The sequence below is a fragment of the Eptesicus fuscus genome, chromosome 9 (genome assembly GCF_027574615.1).
Source record: "Eptesicus fuscus isolate TK198812 chromosome 9, DD_ASM_mEF_20220401, whole genome shotgun sequence".
NCBI lineage: Eukaryota > Metazoa > Chordata > Mammalia > Chiroptera > Vespertilionidae > Eptesicus > Eptesicus fuscus.
Window position 1 is genome coordinate 19,576,470 of NC_072481.1, and position 17,679 is coordinate 19,594,148.

The 17,679-nt window shown below is 58.2% G+C and overlaps 1 protein-coding gene and 1 long non-coding RNA gene across 4 annotated transcripts; one reads left to right on the forward strand and one right to left on the reverse strand.

The window, feature by feature from the left end:
• Positions 1-1,732: 1,732 nt before the first annotated feature.
• On the reverse strand, positions 1,733-8,067 carry LOC129150251 (uncharacterized). The gene is made up of 4 exons (XR_008556980.1): positions 8,007-8,067; positions 7,481-7,619; positions 5,813-5,834; positions 1,733-2,264 (listed from the first exon to the last, which is right to left on the reverse strand). It is a non-coding gene; the product is annotated as an uncharacterized LOC129150251 (long non-coding RNA).
• On the forward strand, positions 8,020-17,450 carry TINAGL1 (tubulointerstitial nephritis antigen like 1). Of its 3 annotated transcripts, none has more exons than XM_054721037.1 (12): positions 8,020-8,100; positions 8,542-8,858; positions 9,810-9,873; positions 13,394-13,486; positions 13,681-13,795; positions 14,848-14,971; positions 15,049-15,199; positions 15,299-15,488; positions 15,585-15,630; positions 15,857-15,918; positions 16,778-16,823; positions 16,916-17,003. In XM_054721037.1, the coding sequence occupies exons 2-11, from the start codon at positions 8,549-8,551 to the stop codon at positions 16,799-16,801; spliced, it is 1,179 nt and encodes a 392-aa protein (XP_054577012.1). In that variant the 5' UTR covers positions 8,020-8,100; positions 8,542-8,548; the 3' UTR covers positions 16,802-16,823; positions 16,916-17,003. The 3 variants fall into 3 exon arrangements, with proteins under 3 accessions (XP_054577012.1, XP_027989029.1, XP_008155251.1); XM_008157029.3 differs by having other exon boundaries at positions 8,022-8,100; positions 15,857-15,980; positions 16,916-17,132; XM_028133228.2 differs by lacking the exon at positions 16,778-16,823 and having other exon boundaries at positions 8,021-8,100; positions 15,857-15,980; positions 16,916-17,450.
• Positions 17,451-17,679: the final 229 nt, after the last annotated feature.

Here is a 17,679-nt window from a genome sequence, read left to right on the forward strand (position 1 = left end):
TGGGGCACTTGTGACCACTGCAGTGAGTTGCCCAGGACAGCCTCTAACTTGGTTTCTCCCCTGAAACTCGCACGCTCCCAAAGGTATCCCTCGCCTCATCCTGCTGCTCACGGAGCTGCTGGCCTTAGGGCGGTTACTCCCCCTCCCTGGGCCAGTGAGAGTGGCCTTGGGTTCCGACAACCCCCCAGACCCCATGGATTCTGGCTGCCCTTCTTGCCTCTGGGATTCATGATGTTCCTCAGGATCCTGGAGCAAAATATCAAGTCCCTTGTCCATTTAGGGTGAGGCTGGTTCCTGGTATGGAGCTTTGACTGACGTAAGGGATCTGTGTTCCTTTAGGAGATACTGGTTGTGTTGCCCACGGGGAAATATGACTTGGTCTGTCCTAGGTGTGGACTTACTCCTAGGGCCCTCTGCCTGTCCGTCACCGCTCACTCCGGGAGCCTTCTGGGGCCATCCCTTACCCTCCAAGCTGATGTGCACAGAGACTAGAGGGACCCCTTGAGTGTGCAAGCGTGTACAGACTCCGGATCTTTTCTAAGCGTATTGGCCAATTCCATCTGCTTTTCCTGTGAGTTGACCCAAGAAGCTGGAGCAGGTTTACACTCATCTCAGGTGGTTTTACCCAGTTTGACTCACTTGATGTCGGTTTCGGCACTTCTGTGTCTACTTGGCTATTCTGAGTTCATTGTGGCCTTTTGATTTGGGTCATTTAATAATGAACATTGCTGACCCCCAGTGCTTTACGTATATTAAGTCTCATGATCCTCACAACTCCCCCTGCAGGTAGGACTGTTAGTGTCCCCATTTTACACAGGGAGAAACTGAGGCACAGAGAGCTTAATGAAGTATGGTAGCAACCATACTTAGGTAAAAACTGCTGTTTGAATTTTAACCCTGCTATTCTGGCTTCTGCACACACTTACTTGCTTAAACAATAGGGTGGTTACCTCAGCTTCCAGACTGAGGCCTGGAGACTCACAGAGGTCATTTTCCTGTGCCTGTGGACCAGAATCACAGGAGATTGATTCCCACTGACTCAGTAGCTCCAGGAGTAGAAACTGTAGATAACCTTTAGAGATTGCTGAGTCCGCTTGGTTCTGTTCTGTAAAAACCTGCTTTCACAAAATAGGGCCACATTCCAATGTCCAGCAGGACAAAGGAAAATTCTTGTGGTTTAGACCTTTAAGAGGACTGCCTACACCCGGAACGGCGCGGTCGTGAGTGTGGCCACCTGCGTGTGGTGCTCTCACGGCCATCCTGGCCAGTTCAATAAATCCTTGCCTGCGTTTTTTAATCCATCAGCAGCCTCCGGTGGTCTTATTTTTGACTCCAGGGTTCGACCCCACAACACTTAACAAACTCACCCCAGGTGTCACAGTCACTGAGAGAGGAAGCCAGGATCTGAAGCTACTCCATCTGTCTACTGACTGTGCTCTTGACCTTGATATTGGGCCCTCACCACTGCAGATGAGTGTTTGAGCCACGTTAGGTGAGTAGATTTGTCTGAGCCGTTGGTTCTGCTTTTCCCAACCTGAGCAGCTCTGTACCAGCTCGCTCTATATATATGGCCTTGAATTTGGCACATTCCAACGGACACGTAGCTCTCAGGCCTATACACCCTTGAAATAGAAGGCCTCTGTCTTCGTTTCCTAGGGCTGCTGTAACAAACCACCTCAAACTTGGCTACTTTTTTTTTTTTTTAATTGGAAGAAAAGTATATTTTGGAAGAACTCACTACATAAGGTGACAGCATTCCAAAATCAAATTACATGAAAATATACATCGCAATTTCTTTGTACAATAAGTGAGAAAAACCTGAGTATAGAAGAATAGAGGCAAAGAAATATGAAGGGCTAAGGTTATGAGGGTAACTAGCATTTTTAAATAGCAAACCCAGAAGTTAAGTAGAAAGCCTGCTTTACTCATCCAACCTTAACATTAGGTAACTGGAGGGCAAAAATAAAACCAAAGCAGGATTTTGTATAATTGGGGTAAATTTCAATAAATGGAATTCAGAACCAACTCTTTTTAGTAAACTTGGCTACTTAAAACAACAGAACTTTATTTTTTCATAGTTCTGGAGGCCAGAAGTTCAAAATCAAGGTGTCTGTACAGGGTCGTTCTCTCTCTGGAGGCCCTAGAGGAGGATCTGTTTCTTGCCTCCTCCAGCTTCTGGCGGCTCCAGGTGTTCCTTGGCTTGTGGCTGCATCACTCCAATCTCTGCATCCGTGGTCACTGGACCTCCTCCTCCTCTGTGTCCCCTGTGTGTCCCTTATAAGGACACTTGTCAGTGGATTTGACCCTCCCCCCCCCGCCCCCGATCCTTAATTACATCTGCAAGACTCTTTCCAAATAAGGTAACATTCATACATTCATAGGTTCCAGGGATTAGGACATGGGCATACCTTTTTCGGGGATTCAACCCATTGCAACCACTGAAGTCACATGACAGTATTTCTCCCTGGGGATCCAGCTCTTAAAAGTACCTAATTGGATTAGTAGTCACCCAACTATTGGGGTCTTTTTTATCTTAATTTTTATTGAATTTATTGGGGTGACATTGGTTAATAAAATTATATAGCTTTCAGGCGCACAGTTCTACAATACATCATCTGTATATCGCACTGTGTGTTTATCACCCCAAGTCAAGTCTCCTTCCATCACCATGTATCCCCCTTTACCCTCTTCTATCTCCACCCTCTCCCCTGTCCCTCTGGCAATTTCAACCATCGGGATCTTATCACTTTCTGCTTAGGGATTCAAAGGTAGAAGTGTAAAACGTGCTTGAAGCCATGGAAGAGCTTCCTGTACTTTCCAAGACCCATTTATTAACATCCCTGGCTGGGAAGAGCAGGACTTGGAAATATTTCTGAAAACAGTCACTGGAAGATACTACCAGTTTTCTAAGATGTTTGCTGCTGATAACACCAAGCTTACGATTCCTGGGGGCAGTTTCTTTAGTGAAAGTGATGCTGAATTGAAGGAAGGCAGCCTATTAAGAGATGGGGGCAGCCACTAACTCCAAATATCCGGGCATTCCTGGCCTGGGGTTGAAAGAAACTAGCAATTTAGATATAGATGGAGACGGGAAATGGTGTCATTGCTCAGCAAATAGACTTCGCAAGGAAACAACACTTAAGGGCCCTTTGTGTTCAACTGGCCCCAAAGCACCCATGACGGGCAGACATTACAGAGAAGGGAAAGCTGTGTTTCTCTTTCGTGCATTTCCCCAGGCTCACCGACACCCAGGACCACACACACCGCCCAGGGTGAGAGTCAGTTTGGACCGGAGGAGTTTGGCCTCTGCAGAGGCAAGTTCCGGGCTTGGGCTCCCGATCCCGTTCCGCCCCTAAGCTGTGTGACCTTGGGCAAGCCAACACACGAACTGGCAGACCAGAGGCATTGCCGATTCATAGTCAGCAACTGCCAATGGTCACTCCACACGCAGGCAATCCTACTGTTCCTCTAGTGGCCATGACTGTGAAAGGGATGTCACCCCTGATCCTTGATCCTCCATCTTCTCCATCCCCCTCCCCACCCCTCCCCGCCCCCTGTCACTTTGTCTCACTTCCATCAAAGGCCTGCTCTGTCTTCCTGTGCTCTGGATACCCCCATCTTCACCAAGGACGTTGCTCCTGTGTAACCCCTCCCTCCGTATCATCAGTTCCTCCCCCTCCTACAGGGCATTGTCATCGACATAGAGACCCAATTCATATCCTCATATTTGGACAAAACCCGCTCTTGACCCCTCTATTCCCAGCCAATGCCCCATTTCTCTGCGTCTCTTTGCTCTGAAACGTTCTAGAAAGTTCCTGTGGTTGCTCTCTCCCATTCATTAGCTCCCCTGTGCTGGCCCAGCCATTCCAATCCAGCTCCCGTACTCACTCTGCCGCTAACAAGGCTCGTATCAAGGTGGCCCCAGCCTCCTTGTTGCCAAATCGACTGCACACTTCTCGGTCCAGCCTTTGGGCAGCGTTCCCACAGGCCAACTCTCTCCTTGAAACACTCTCTTCTCCTGGCTCCTGACAGCTCTCTCGCCTGCCTCCCTCCTTCCTCCGGCCACCCCTGCTCGGTCTGTGTATCATTCCTCCTCTCTGCCCAACTTCCTGTACGGGAGCCTCCCCAGGCTCAGTCCCCCTCCCTCTTTTCCAGTCTGAGCTGGAAATCAGCATGGGGCACATGGTACTGGGTACTCAGTACTCCACGGTCCAAGCGCACCCCCAGCCTGCTCAGATTCCAGGGAGGGAGACAGTCTCCGCCTCTCAGTGGGAGGAGCAGAGAATCTGCACCCAGCGGGGCTAGACACCCAGAAGTCCTGCTTTTCTCCTCTCTCTCGTCCACCACAGCTGATCCTCAGCACGCACTGAATTCCACCTTCAGGATAGATCTTGAATAGGCCCGCTTCTCTTGATTTCCGTGGCCACCAGCCTCCTTCAAGCCTCAGTGTCTCTAGTCTGGGTTACCCCGGCCTCCTACCTGGCCTCTCTGACTCCACTTTGGCCTTGTGGGCTCTTGCGCTTGGGAAATCTGTCGGCAGCCGGAAGTCCATTCCAGCTGCTTACTGCTGCCCCGGGGCCCTGCCCGATGGGCTCCAGCCCACCTCCCAGCCCCCTTGCTCCTCCGCCGCCTTGTTCACTGTGGTGCGGCCACTCTGGGTTTTCTTCTGTTTCTCAAACAGACCAACTTGTGCCCGGCCTCGGGCTTCTGCTCACGCCGACCGTGCTCCCTGGCCCACCCTCCCCTGGGCTCCAGGAGTGGCTGCCTCCTCGGCCTGCAGGTCTCAGCTCAGATGTCATCGCCTCTCTGAGACCTCCTGGCCCCCCTCCACGCTCCAGGCTCCTGAGCCTGCTGTACACATCCTCACAGCACTGCGCACGGTGGAATGGCTCCTTGGAACCTGTGTTTGCTCATTTATTTGTCTGTCTCCCCATTCATTTGCAGATTTCACGACAGCAGAGCCCGTGTCTGTGTGGCTCAACCCTGAACACTCAGCCCCGAGCACAGAGCCCGCACGCAGTGAATGCTGGGCAGATATGTGCTGAGTGAATGAGAAGAGCAGTGAGTAAGGCATGCCACCGCTGTGTACAGCGCACTGCCATGTGGCCCCTAATCTTATCTGCCACAAGCCCCAGCATGCTACCGCAGAGAGCAGTCTGCCTGTCACGCAGCCCTGCGGGCAGCACTTTTATACGGCAACGCACCCAACCGCCCCAGGAACCCGGCATGTCACGACCTGGGCCAACACCCACCACGTTACCCTGGCCCGGATCTCACTCTTAGTCCCAGGTGTCACTGCTCCCAGTTCTGGACACGTCCGGCTGACCAGTGGGACGCAAGAGACCCCCAGCCTGAACCGGAGTGCCGTTTGGGACCCAAGCCTCTGAGCCTCCAGGCCTTGAGGAGTGGGTCCTCCGTCACAGACCGGGGTTGAGCCGAGGACAATGGGTCTTTGTCTTCCCAGGAGGCTCTGCTCAGCTCCCAGGGGAGAATGGCCCGTTCTGAGCACCCAGAGCAGCTGCCGGGGGGGGGGGGGGGGGGGGGGCGGGGGGGGGGGGGGGGGTAGCCCTGGACTTCTGGAGAGGAGAGAGGAGGCTTGGCCTCTGCTGTGTGACCTTAGGCATGTCACTGCCCCTTTTTAGTTTCAACACCCCCCCCCCCCCCCGCCCCTTGTAGAAAGAAAAGAGCGTGAGAGGACCCCAAGGAAGCATCTGGGTACAGATGGGAAAGCGAGGCCCAGAGCGGGGCAGTGTCTGCCCCTCAGGAGGGAGCCCTCACCGCGCTGTCCATCTGTCCTGCTGTGTCTCCTCACCTGTTGCTCTCTCTGCCTCAGGCTGTGGGACAAGAACAAGACAGGGAATGAGTCACCAGGAAGGAGGAGGCCATGGAAAAGGAAAGTGGGGTTCCAGCCCCCCTCCCGGAGCCCTGCCCTTTTCCTCTCCTCTGGCCAGGCAGCCCAGTGAGTCACGAGGTTCCAGCGGGTTCAGCGCCAAGCTCAGTGCTGAGAAGGGACTCCCCACCCCCCCCTACACACACACACACACACACACACACACACACACACAGACAAGCCACGCTCTTGGCTGTGTGATCTCTTGTTCTGTGTCCCTGCCTCCTATGCACAGACGGACAGACAGGCAAGGACAGGCAGGCAGCCCAAACCCCCAAACAGACACAGACACCTCCACAGATACACAGACACCTAGTAAGTAGGCAGACACAGATAGGGACAGTCACACAGCTATGCAACAGACACACCTGCCAACAAGCACACAAACAGAGGTACCAATACACTGGCTCCAAGGCAGGCCGACCCGTGACCAACACGGGAGCAGCCTCCAGGCAGATGCACAGGCACAGAGCAGACAAACAGACTCAGGCAGAAACACCCCACAAGCACAGCCACACACACACACACACACACACACACACACACACACACACAGACTTAAAGGGGTGATTTAGGGAAAGGACAGGCCCAATGTGCCCGCTGGCCAGCCCTCAGTCCAGGAACGGGTCTATGGAGGTGGGCACGCCTCCCCTGCAGATGTGACCTTTACCAACACGGAGAGGCCGTGCAGAAAGGTGGCTGGAGGTGAGATCATGGAAAGGGACTTTTCGACCAGGAAGGTGTTGCGACCTGTGCTGGGTGACTAAAGGTGACTGGAGGGAAAGGAGCCGGGTGGTGGCAGGCAGGGAGCCTGCGTTCTGGCTCTGTGACCTCAGATACAGTTGACCTCTGAGCCTCAGTTTCCCATTGAGCCTTAGTCCCAGGTCCCCGCAGGGAGCAGATGGGCCAGCTCCTGGGTGTGTCAGTGCCAGTGCTGGGGCTGCAGGACATTATTCCCCCATTTTCCATCCCCCCTTCCCCTGCCCCACTAGGGCAGGATCCCCTTGGTGACTCACTGCCCGGTCCCATGGCAGGGGGTAACCCAGTCACAGATGCCTGTTTGTCCTGGTCCCTCCCCTCCCCCTCCTGGCCAGCTGAGGATGCCCTAGGCTGGGGGAGGGATGTGGGGAGGTCAGCGAGAGGGCAAAGGGAATCCCCAAGCTTGATGCTCAGTCCACCTCCCCCGCCCTTTCCCCAGGGGCAGCTTTGAGGCCCGGGCCTGGGGAGGGGGGCCTGTCCAGGTGTAGTCTCTTCCCTCCTCCCTGCAGTTAGAGGCCTCTGGCCTGAACCCAGCCGCCTGGAAGACAGGGGTTGTGCAACGGGGAGGTAAAAGGTGACAGCGGGCCTGGCGGGACAGAAGCCCCATTGTTTGGGGCCCAGGCCAGCCTGGGCAAAGGAAGGGTTTATGCCCCGGGGCAGGAAGGGGGGTGCTGGGGCAGGGGGAGGGCGCCAGCTGTCAGGACTCTTGCCATTGGGCCTGGGAGGAGAACAGGTGCCAAGCAGGATGGCCTCGGGGTTGGTAGAGGGGGCAGTGCCCGGCGGACCCAAGGCGGGATTGTAGGGCAGGGAGGCAGCCCCTACCGGTCTCACCCCTCAGGAATCTGCAGCCATCCTTGTCCGGATTCCAGTCATTCCGAGGAAGGAGACGGCGTGGCTCGGTCCCAGGCCTAGGGGGCACTGTGCCGGGGTGTGCGTGGCTGCTTCTCTTACTGAGGCTTCAGAAGGGGACCTGAGAGAGGTGTGCCGCGGGCACCCGCCCCATTATTTCCCAAACTGAGGTCCAAAACTCCAGCTCCGTGCCCCTGATCGCCCCTTCTCCGCGGGAGCCCCAGACCCACGCTGCCGCCGCTGGGAAGTCCTGGCCAGTGTCAGACCACAGTCCCTTCCCTCTCGGTTGGAGTTCCGCCTCCTGAGGGAACAGCTTCCTCCGGAGACCAGGCGAGCTCGGCCCCAGGCCCCCCACCCCACCCCGCCCCTCACCAGCCCCCGCTGGGCTGCGGTGCTGCCCCAGGTGCCGGCGCGGCCCCTCCCCTGCGGCCGCTGGCAGGGGGCGGGGGGGGGGGGCGGCTCCGCGGGTGGGGCGGTACAAAAAGCGATCCCGCCCCGCGCTCCTCACTTGACTTTGAGTGTCCAGCGGTCACAGGAGTCCGGTCACCAGAGTCCGGAGGCGGTGCGTGGGGCAGCCCGGGCCAGCCCACACCCCTCATCAGGTAGGGACGCTCCCCTGCTCCGAAGGAAGGGGGTGCAGACAGAGGATCGGAGAGGAGGAGGGAGCAGGCAGAGGGACATGACAGATGCCCAGCGGGAGCGTGGAGTGTCAGAGGGACAACGAGAACAGACGAGAGGACCCACATCAGGGATGGAGGCGGAGGCAGAGGGACCCAGGACAGGAGAGACCAAGAATGCCCACCCCACCTCCCATCCTCCAAGGTCCCCAGGCTGCCCTTCCTGCCCGGCCCCTTCTCCCTAGGAGCCAAGGAACATACACGTGGCTCCTCTGCCCGACCCGGCTGGGGACTCAGGAATCGGGGTCTCTGGCCCTGCCAAACGCCCTCGGGCTCAGTCCCAGGAGCTGGGACTCATCCCTGGGTGCCAGGGAGTCTCTGCTGCCCCCCTCCCGGACCCCTGACCTCTGCCCTCCCTGGGACCAGGAGCACCATGTGGAGATGCCCACAGCGGCTGCTGCTGTTGCTGCTGCTGGCTGCCGAGTGGGCCCTGGGTGCCCGGCGGGGCCGCGGGCGCCGGGAGCTCGCCCCCGCGCTGCACCTGCGGGGCATCCGGGACGCCGGCGGCCGGTACTGCCAGGAGCGGGACCTGTGCTGCCGAGGCCGCGACGACCACTGCGCCCTGCCCTACCTGGGCGCTACCTGCTACTGCGACCTCTTCTGCAACCGAACCGTCTCCGACTGCTGCCCGGACTTCTGGGACTTCTGCCTCGGCGTGCCACCCCCGTTCCCCCCCAGCCAAGGTGGGCACCCTCAGCCAGGGCGGGTGGCTTTTCAGCCTCCGACTCAGCCAGGCTCAGGAGCAAGGCTGATGCACTGACATTTCCAGGGGGGGGGGGCTTTGTAGCGACTGGGAAAGAGACCCCACCTCCCTCTCGGTGCCTCTGGGAAGTCCCCGCTCTGGTCTAACCTGAATCTCTCCAGCAAGACTGAACGAGAGAGGGTCCTTGGTCAGTGGGATTCTAGGTTGGCCCGGAGAAGGGGAGCTTCCTGCCCTTTCTCCCAGTCCCGTTTCCATATTCCGGACATGGAAGGTGCCGGCCCCGCCCGCTGACTCACGCTCAGGTTGATAAAGCACAGGGGCTGGTCAGGGTCATCTGAGCCATTCCTCTGCCTTTCCCCGGGATTCTCTGCCCCCGAGGTGGCTGGCCACACCTGGGAGCTGGGTGAAACCTGCGCCTGCCTCAGCCCTCGCCCCCTTCCTTGCCCATCCACTTGCCCCGCTCCAATGGAACACATGAATTCTTTCCCACAGTTTCATGGGACTATGGATGTGAGACTGCATATGGGGGTTGTCATCTCAAATGCTACGTTATTTTAGTGGAGTCCCTTGCCATCTCTGAGCCTCAGAATCCCCATGGATTGCTCCCCCCCGCACCCCAATTCCGGGTCCCCAAACCCCAACTCACTTGCATGCAAAGCATCCCCGGAATGCTGTGGCTGGCAGAAAGTGGAGCAAGAAGGATCTAAGTTGGAGTCCCTGATGAACTTACTAAGAGCAGTTGCTGGATGACCCTGCAGGAGGGTCTTCAGTTATTGTTTGACTTTAGTTTCAGTGAGGGCTGGGATGTGTGTGTGTGTGTGGGGGGGGGTGTCCATGTGTCTGAACACCTGACCTTTAAGAACTTGGCCATCGCAGCCCATCATCTCTGGTCTCAGTTCTGCTGTGTTCTTCTCCTCTTCCCTCCCACCAGGATGCATGCATGGGGGTCGCATCTATCCAATCTTAGGAACCTACTGGGACAACTGTAACCGCTGGTAAGTGCTTGGGGCTTGGAGAGGCACCCTTGTGGGCTTTGTGGGTGACAGACTTGGTTCAACCCCTATCCCTGTCACTCACTTGCTGGGGGCAAGTCCTTCCCCTTCTCGGAGCCTCAGTTTCCTCATCTGAAACATGGGGATTTTCACACTGTCCGTGTCAACGTCTACAAACAACATTCTGACAACATTCCCCAGGGGTGATCAGCCATGGGTACCTGACTCCAGGCGGGGCCCTGAGCTGGGAGTCATTCCTGGCCCCTCCTGGCTCGGGCTGGGCTACTGCCACCCCCCACTCCACCCCCGGCCTTTCTCCATGTCACGGGAGAGTGCGAGAAGGGGGCGCCAGGAAGGAAACCTCTGACTGCAGCATCCGCTGCCCTGGACCGGATGAGGGTCAGGGGTGGCTGCGCTGGAGGTCAGCCAGCCTGTAGCAGGGCCTTCCCTGGAATGTGGGCCCTCTCCCTCCTTCACCTCCGCCATTCCATTCCGCAGGAGGATGAAGGCGTCAGGGTGCTCCTCGGTTTGATCTGAAGCCTGAGATGCAAAGTGGAGATGGGTGGGTAGGAAGCCTTAATGGAAATAATGGGGACCCTGTGACTTAAAAGGAGGAGGCCCTGCACCGTCTCCACCCCCTGCCCTCTTTGCCTGGGAGGCCCCAGAGAGAAGGAAACTTTTTGGAATGCATTACGCATGAGCTGTTTCCATTGCCTCACTGGTGTGAGGGGTGCGGGGTGAGCGTGTCTGGGTGAGAGAGAGTGTGTGTGTGTGCATGTGTGTGTGTGTGTGTGTGTGTGTGTGTGAGCTGCTTGTATGTGTTCAGAAAGATGGAGTGCACCTGCATGATTCTGCCAGTCCTGATAGGATACCTCTGGACACTAAGGGGTTAACACTTTCTCCAAGCCTGTCCCTGGCCACCCCAGACCCTCTCTGGAATGCTGGGATCTGTTGTCACCAGTCCAGTCTAGACCTGCTTGGGCAGCCCTAGGGGCAAAGGGGAGGTGCAAGCCAGGACTGACCAGCCCACTGCCCACCCAGGCCAGCTCTGAACAGCTGTGCTCCCTGTGCTTGGGACACCTGAGGGAGGGTGTGGGGCAGTGTGTGGGCCTTCCAGGCTGTGTGAGCCCTCGAGGGATGAGGGATGCTGAGAGAGAATCCCAGGGGGAAGGGAAGGAGGAGGGAAGCCTCCGGTCTCTGCAGTCCCCTCTGGCCTCCCTGAAAGTGCCCGCCCCTTCTTGGGACGGGAGAGCCAGCCATACTGGGTCTTTCTTGGTTCCCCTTGAGGCTCCTTAAAAGGCAACATTGGAGGCGGGGAGCCTTGGGCGGGCTTGGACGGAGGCAATTTAGCATCTGTAATAGCAGAGCTAAGAGCTTGTAAAAGTACCGAAGAATTCATAGAATTCAACTCTTCAGTCGACACCTATTTTTTAAAGACCTACTAAGTGCAGCCAGAATGCACCACAGGTCCTGTCCTTGGAGCTTCCAGGCTAGTGGTGAAGAGCCAGACCCACAAACACATGCATCATTGCAACCTCGTATAGGCAAGAGGGGGAAAGAGAGAACGAGGGGGACCCCAGTTTAGAGTGTGGTGGAGTTGAGGGAGGGCCCCCCAGGGAAGGACATTTGTGCTGATATCAGGGAGATGAGAGGCCCAGGAGGGAACATGGGAGGAACAGCGTGTGGGAAGGCCGGGCTGGCACCCAGCGTCCTGCAGCCCGAGCCGGTGAAACGGAGAGAGAGGCCCCGGGAGGGGCAGGCCACTTCCTGCGAGTCTCATAGCTGTGGCGAGGATGTCATATTTTGTTCTACAGTGTTGTGGCAAGCCACTTAGAGAGCACATCCCCTGATTTGCTGGCCAGCTGATCTTCTTCAAAGATCTCTCTGGCTTCCGAAAGGGGTGTGTGCAGGGATCATGAAAAGGCAGGAAGCCTGGTTAGGTAAGAGGTGGCGGAGGAGGGGGGACAGGCAGGCGGACTCAGAGCCTTTGGTGATGTGACTTCCTGACCTGCTGATGGAGGAGGCATGGGGTGGGCCTGAGTTCTGGCTTAAACACCTGTGGATAAGGTGCGTGATTGGGGTTGAGAATGTTAGGGCAGGAGCGGGTGTGGGAAGGCAGCTTGGCCATTTGAAGTTGGAGATGACTTTTACGCCCCCAGAGGGGCCAGTTGGATCTGATGGGAAAATCCAGAGGGGCGGGGCGGGTCCGGGTAATGAGAACAAGAACGGTCGATGACGGCCCTGGAAGACCTGAGACGGGCCCAGCCTTGCACTGCACACTCTGCACGCCGCCATTGCATCCCTGAAAGGTGGTGCTATCATTGTCCTCAACGTACAGACAATAGTTTAACTTACCCGAGGTCACGTGCCTCGTCAGCTAGGACTGGAACCCAGGATTTGAATTTCAGAACCTACGCTTCGTCACTTCGCTATACTGCCTCATTCATTCGTTCATTCATTCGTTCATTCAAATATTTACTGGGTGCCTGCTATGTGCTAGGTGTTGTTTTGTAGGCACTCTTCAGTACAAAATCATACCTGCCCTGAGGACCTTAGAGTGTGTGAGGAAGCAGGTATAAGCGATATAAATAACTAACTGTGTAGTACACCAGATAGTGATGGCATGCGAAGGGTAAAAATAAAACCGGGAAGAGCGATAGGAGGCGCGGAGGATGGGGAATTGTAAGCTAGGGTGGCCAGGGCAGGCCTCCCGGAGCAGGTGACACATGAATGACAACTTGGAAGAAGTGAGGGAGCCATGGGATGTTGGAGGAAGAACAACAGTTCAAAGGCCCTGGGGCAGGAGCATGGTGGGGGCGGAGTCAGAGGGCCAGTCTGGCAGGGGAAGGGGTCGGAGAGTGGACAGAAAGACAGATCATGCCGGGCCTGCTGGCACCTTAAGGACTGTGGCTCTTATTCTGCGATGTGACGCCAGTAGAGGGTTTGAGGCAGAGGAATGACAGGATCTGACTTGGGTTCGCTGGCAGCTGGGTTAAAAATACACTGAAGGGGGGTGCAGGGCAGAAGTGGGGAGAAGAGCGAGGAGACTGCAGCATAATCCAGGTGAAAGGTGATTGAACCACAGGAAAGAATGAGACGTGGTTTGGATTCCAGATGCGTTTTTAAGGTAGAGCCAACAGGATTTGCCAGTGAATTAGATCAGGAAATAAGAGAAAGTCAGGCTTTGGGCCTGAGCTCTGGGAAGGATGGAGTGGCCGCTTTGGGGACAGGCATGGGAGAAGGGGAGACCAGGGGTTCCGTTTGGGATGTTTTATGTTTGACCTGGGGGTAGACACTGGGCTGAGGGAGTTTAAGGAGAGACCCGGGGGGGATATACACTTGAGAATCGTGAACTTGAAGCTGACATTTTAAACCACCAGGCTGCATGGGATCCTCTAAGGATCTTGTCGTAGACGCTGGTGCAGAATCTCAGGCCCATGTCAACCTCTGAGGCTTCTTCCCTTCAGAGGCTGCTTAGCACCCCTCACTTCTCCCCCCCCCCCCCCCCCCCCCGTTCTCCCAGCACCTGCCAGCAGAACAGGCAGTGGGAGTGTGATCAGGAGCCTTGCCTGGTGGACCAAGACATGATCAACGCCATCAACCAGGGCAACTACGGGTAAGAGGCCCTGCAATGCCCCGGGGCACACGCACATTCTGCCCGAGGTGCATGTCCCGCCAGGCATGCCCACGCTCAGACCTCATTTATGTGGCAGAATATGTTTATTAGCCGGGATGTATCTCTCCCACGAACACGCATGTACCTCCAGGACCCCCAGCCTTAGTCTGTCCCTTCCATCCCTTCTCTTCCAGGTGGCGGGCTGGGAACCACAGTGCCTTCTGGGGCATGACCCTGGATGAGGGCATTCGCTATCGCCTGGGCACCATCCGCCCCTCTCCCTCTGTCACCAGCATGAATGAGATTCACGTAAGTCCATCCTTGTCCACAGTCCTGCCACCTCATGGCCTAAGATGCCAGGGATCCTGGCACCCTGTGTCCTATTCGTCCGGGGCCTGGGCCTATCCCTCCCCGACAGGCTGTGTGACGCTGGACAAGTCACTCCCCTTCTCTGGGCCTTCAGTTCTGGCCGATAGCGAGATGGGCTGCACTAGAAGAACTGATGTTCAGAGTCTGGGTGTTATGCCTCCAGCCTGAGCCCCTTCTTGGCCTCCCCAGCCTGGGAAAAATGCTGTTGGTCCCAGTACGGCGGGGTCAGGGCCCAAGTGGCCAGGAGGTCACCTTGGTATTTTGGGAAGGGAAAACAGCCACTCCTCCAGCTCTGGCCAGAGAGCAGCAATTCTCGGAAACAGCTCAGCGGAACCCCAAGGGAGGAGGGGGCTTCTCCCTTCCCTCCCGTGGGACCCTCTCCGGGCAGAAATGGGAACCAGAGCAGGACAGCCAGCATGAGGAAGGGGCACTTCAGCAGGACAGGGCTGGGCGCGGGCTGGAGGCTCCACCCCGCAGTGGTGGGCAGGGAGGAGGCAGGGAGGAGGCAGGGGCTGGCCTGAGCGGCCCTGTCTGAAGAGGGACTTCAGCTCAAGGCTGGGGTGAGCAGACCCTGCCCCGCCCCGGGCTCTGCTATTTGCCTCCTGCTGTTTGCCTTGGCAGCCTGCTGGGTCACGGGACCGACTGCTCCTTCCCGCCCCTGCCCTGAGTGGCCTGAAGCCCAAGGTCCTGGTGGGAAGGAGGATGTGACAGATTGAAAGGTGCAGAGGAGGAGCGAGACAGGGGCTGAGGAGGAAAGCAGGATGGCTCCGGCCTGGCCTTAGGACTGGCGGCCTCCACCTGACACCAGGCGGCACTCGGTGGTGTGGGGTCGCACTGAGTCAGCGTGGAGGTCGTGGGAATCCTTCCTCAGCAAGAGGCTCAAGGTCAAATGGCAGAAGGCCCTGGACTCCTGGTGGCCCCCCAAGGCCAGCAGGCCGCGGAGGGGCAGGCGGGCAGGAGCAGGAGGCAGGCCGAGTGCCTTTGTCTTGCAGACGGTGCTGGTCCCGGGGGAGGTCCTGCCCACAGCCTTTGAGGCCTCTGAGAAGTGGCCCAACCTGATCCACGAGCCTCTTGACCAGGGCAACTGTGCCGGCTCCTGGGCCTTCTCCACGGCAGGTGCGCACGAGGGCTGGCTCGGCGGGGAGGGGGCCCGAGGCCTGAGCCCTCTGACGGCCCTTCTGCTCCTCCACCAGCCGTGGCTTCCGATCGCGTCTCCATCCATTCTCTGGGGCACATGGCACCTGTCCTGTCGCCCCAGAACCTGCTGTCCTGTGACAAGCACAACCAGCGGGGCTGCCGCGGTGGGCATCTGGACGGCGCCTGGTGGTTCCTGCGACGGCGAGGGTGAGCAGCAGGGCGCGTGGGCAGGGAAGAGGGCGTGTGGCAGGGGCCTTGGGGAAGGCCAGCTCCCTCTGCCCCTGCTCCCTCCTGCTGCCCCTCCAGGGTTGTGTCCGACCACTGCTACCCGTTCTCGGGCCGGGAGAAGACGGAGACAGGCCCGGCGCCCCGCTGCATGATGCACAGCCGGGCCACGGGTCGGGGCAAGCGCCAGGCCACTGCCCGCTGCCCCAATCACCACGTCCATGCCAATGACATCTACCAGGTCACTCCTGCCTACCGCCTCGGCTCCAGTGTAAGTCTGCACTTGGGTGAGGGGCAGAGGAAGAGAGCCAGAAGTCTGGAGCCTCACCCCTAATGGATACTCCCCTCCCCGCCTCCCACCCTGCAGGAGACGGAGATCATGAAGGAGCTGATGGAGAACGGCCCTGTCCAAGGTGAGCAGCCTTCATCCTGCCCCCTGACTCCACAGGGCCCGCAGCACACGTGTTCTGTACAGCACGGAGCAGCCGGTCCGTAGGGGCCGGAAGTGGGGGGACCATGTCCCCGCCCCATGGGCAGCACCGGGTCGGAGAGGCTGCGGGGCCAGGGCGTGCATCTCCACGCGGGTTTCGGTGCCTGTGCTGACGGCTGAGCTGGCCCCACCTTGCCCCCTGCCCACAGCCCTCATGGAGGTGCACGAGGACTTCTTCCTGTACCAGGGCGGCATCTACAGCCACACCCCGGTGAGCCTCGGGAGGCCAGAGCGATACCGCCGGCACGGAACCCATTCGGTCAAGATCACAGGGTGAGGGGCTTTGGGGGACAGAGGGGTTGGGGCAGCCGAGCTTACACTGGGGGCTCTGAGCCTGTCCGGAATCCAGACCATCTCTCTGCAAAGCCCCGTTTCAAAGAGGAGGAAACCGAGACTCCCAAAGAGGAGGGACTTAGCCTAGTCACACCAAGAGGGGGTGCCTTTCAAGGTTTCAAGGGACTGCTCCTTCCCTACACGCAGAGAGAGCTCAAGTCCAGTGCAACAGACAAGGGTTCAGGGGTGGCTAACCTCTCTCGATCTCAGCACCTGCTCAGCTCTGTCCCACAGCGACTCACTCCCCAGCTTTCAGTGCCTCCGCCTGAGTAACAGGAGGCGTCAGAGTGACTGATGTCACTTGTCCAACCAATGACAGTTCTTTGCAGTGGAGTTTGGGCCTCTAGGGTACCCACATTCCCTGAGTCTCTTCCTTCTGGCCCCTGGTACCCACTCCTCCTTGGCTCCCCAAGTGAGGAGGGCGGTCAGGCGGCAGTGTGAGGTTCCAGAGAAATGGTCCACAGGACGGGGGTCCCTGGAGGACGGAGGCCCACATTCCCCCTTTTCTGCACGCCCCTCAGTTATCCTTCTCGTGCCTTCCACCACACGGGGCGCAGGCACACAGACTTAGATGTGGAGACCGAGGGAGGCGCAGACAGGACAGAGACCTGCCCACGTCCTAAGGGCGTACCCAAGTGACCCGAGGCAGCAGGGGCCTGGATAGGGAGTGCCTGGGGGTGCAGCCCCTGAAAGCAGGTGGAATCAGCGCGCTTGCTCCTGCCCGGTCTGGCCCGCAGGTGGGGAGAGGAGTCACTCCCTGATGGAAGGACGCTCAAATACTGGGTGAGTCCCTGCGCTGCGGGCGCCTCAGCCGCCGTCCCCTTCCCCCTGCCTCCGCGTCTCCATGCCCTGCTCATGCGCCTCCTCATTCCCAGACCGCGGCCAACTCGTGGGGCCCAGACTGGGGAGAGAAGGGCCACTTCCGCATCGTGCGTGGAGCCAACGAGTGTGACATCGAGAGCTTCGTGCTGGGCGTGTGGGGCCGTGTGGGCATGGAGGACATGGCTCACCACTGAGGCCGTGGCCACCGTGCCAGGCCAGCCGGCAGAAGAGCCCCCTGTGGCGTGGGGCCTCCCGCCCCAGCCGCCTGCCTGTAGATCGTGCTGCTCCGGACACAGGCAGGCGCCGGGGCCCTAATCCTCGCGGGTTCCGCTGACACAGCGCCCCGCCCGGGAGCTGAGGGCAGGCGAAGCTGGTGGAGCCCCAGACCGCCCCGCGGGTATGGGACAGAGCCTGGCCGGGAGAACCGGCCTGCAGACCCCAGGCCCTGCACCCCCACGCAAGACCACTGACGCCAGGACACTACCAAGTCTCCAGCCCCACGACCCCATCCCAGCCCGTACTCTTATTCTCCAAAGATATTTATTTTTTTCACTGTTTTAAAATAAAGACAAAATATGGGTAACTTTACTAACGTGGCTCTTCAGGCCAGAGCTGGGAGGCATGTGGTTAGAAAGCAGAAAGGGCTGCCTGAGGTCTCGCTGGTTGGCAGTGGCGTGTGGACTGGACATCTTAGTCTCCACTCAGCCCTCGTTGTCAGTGGCCCTGGGCACTGAACCTCTTGGAGGTAGACCATGGATGGCACGACCTTTGACCCTCAGAGAGACATGAGCTCGTGGGAACCACCTTTCAGACGCTG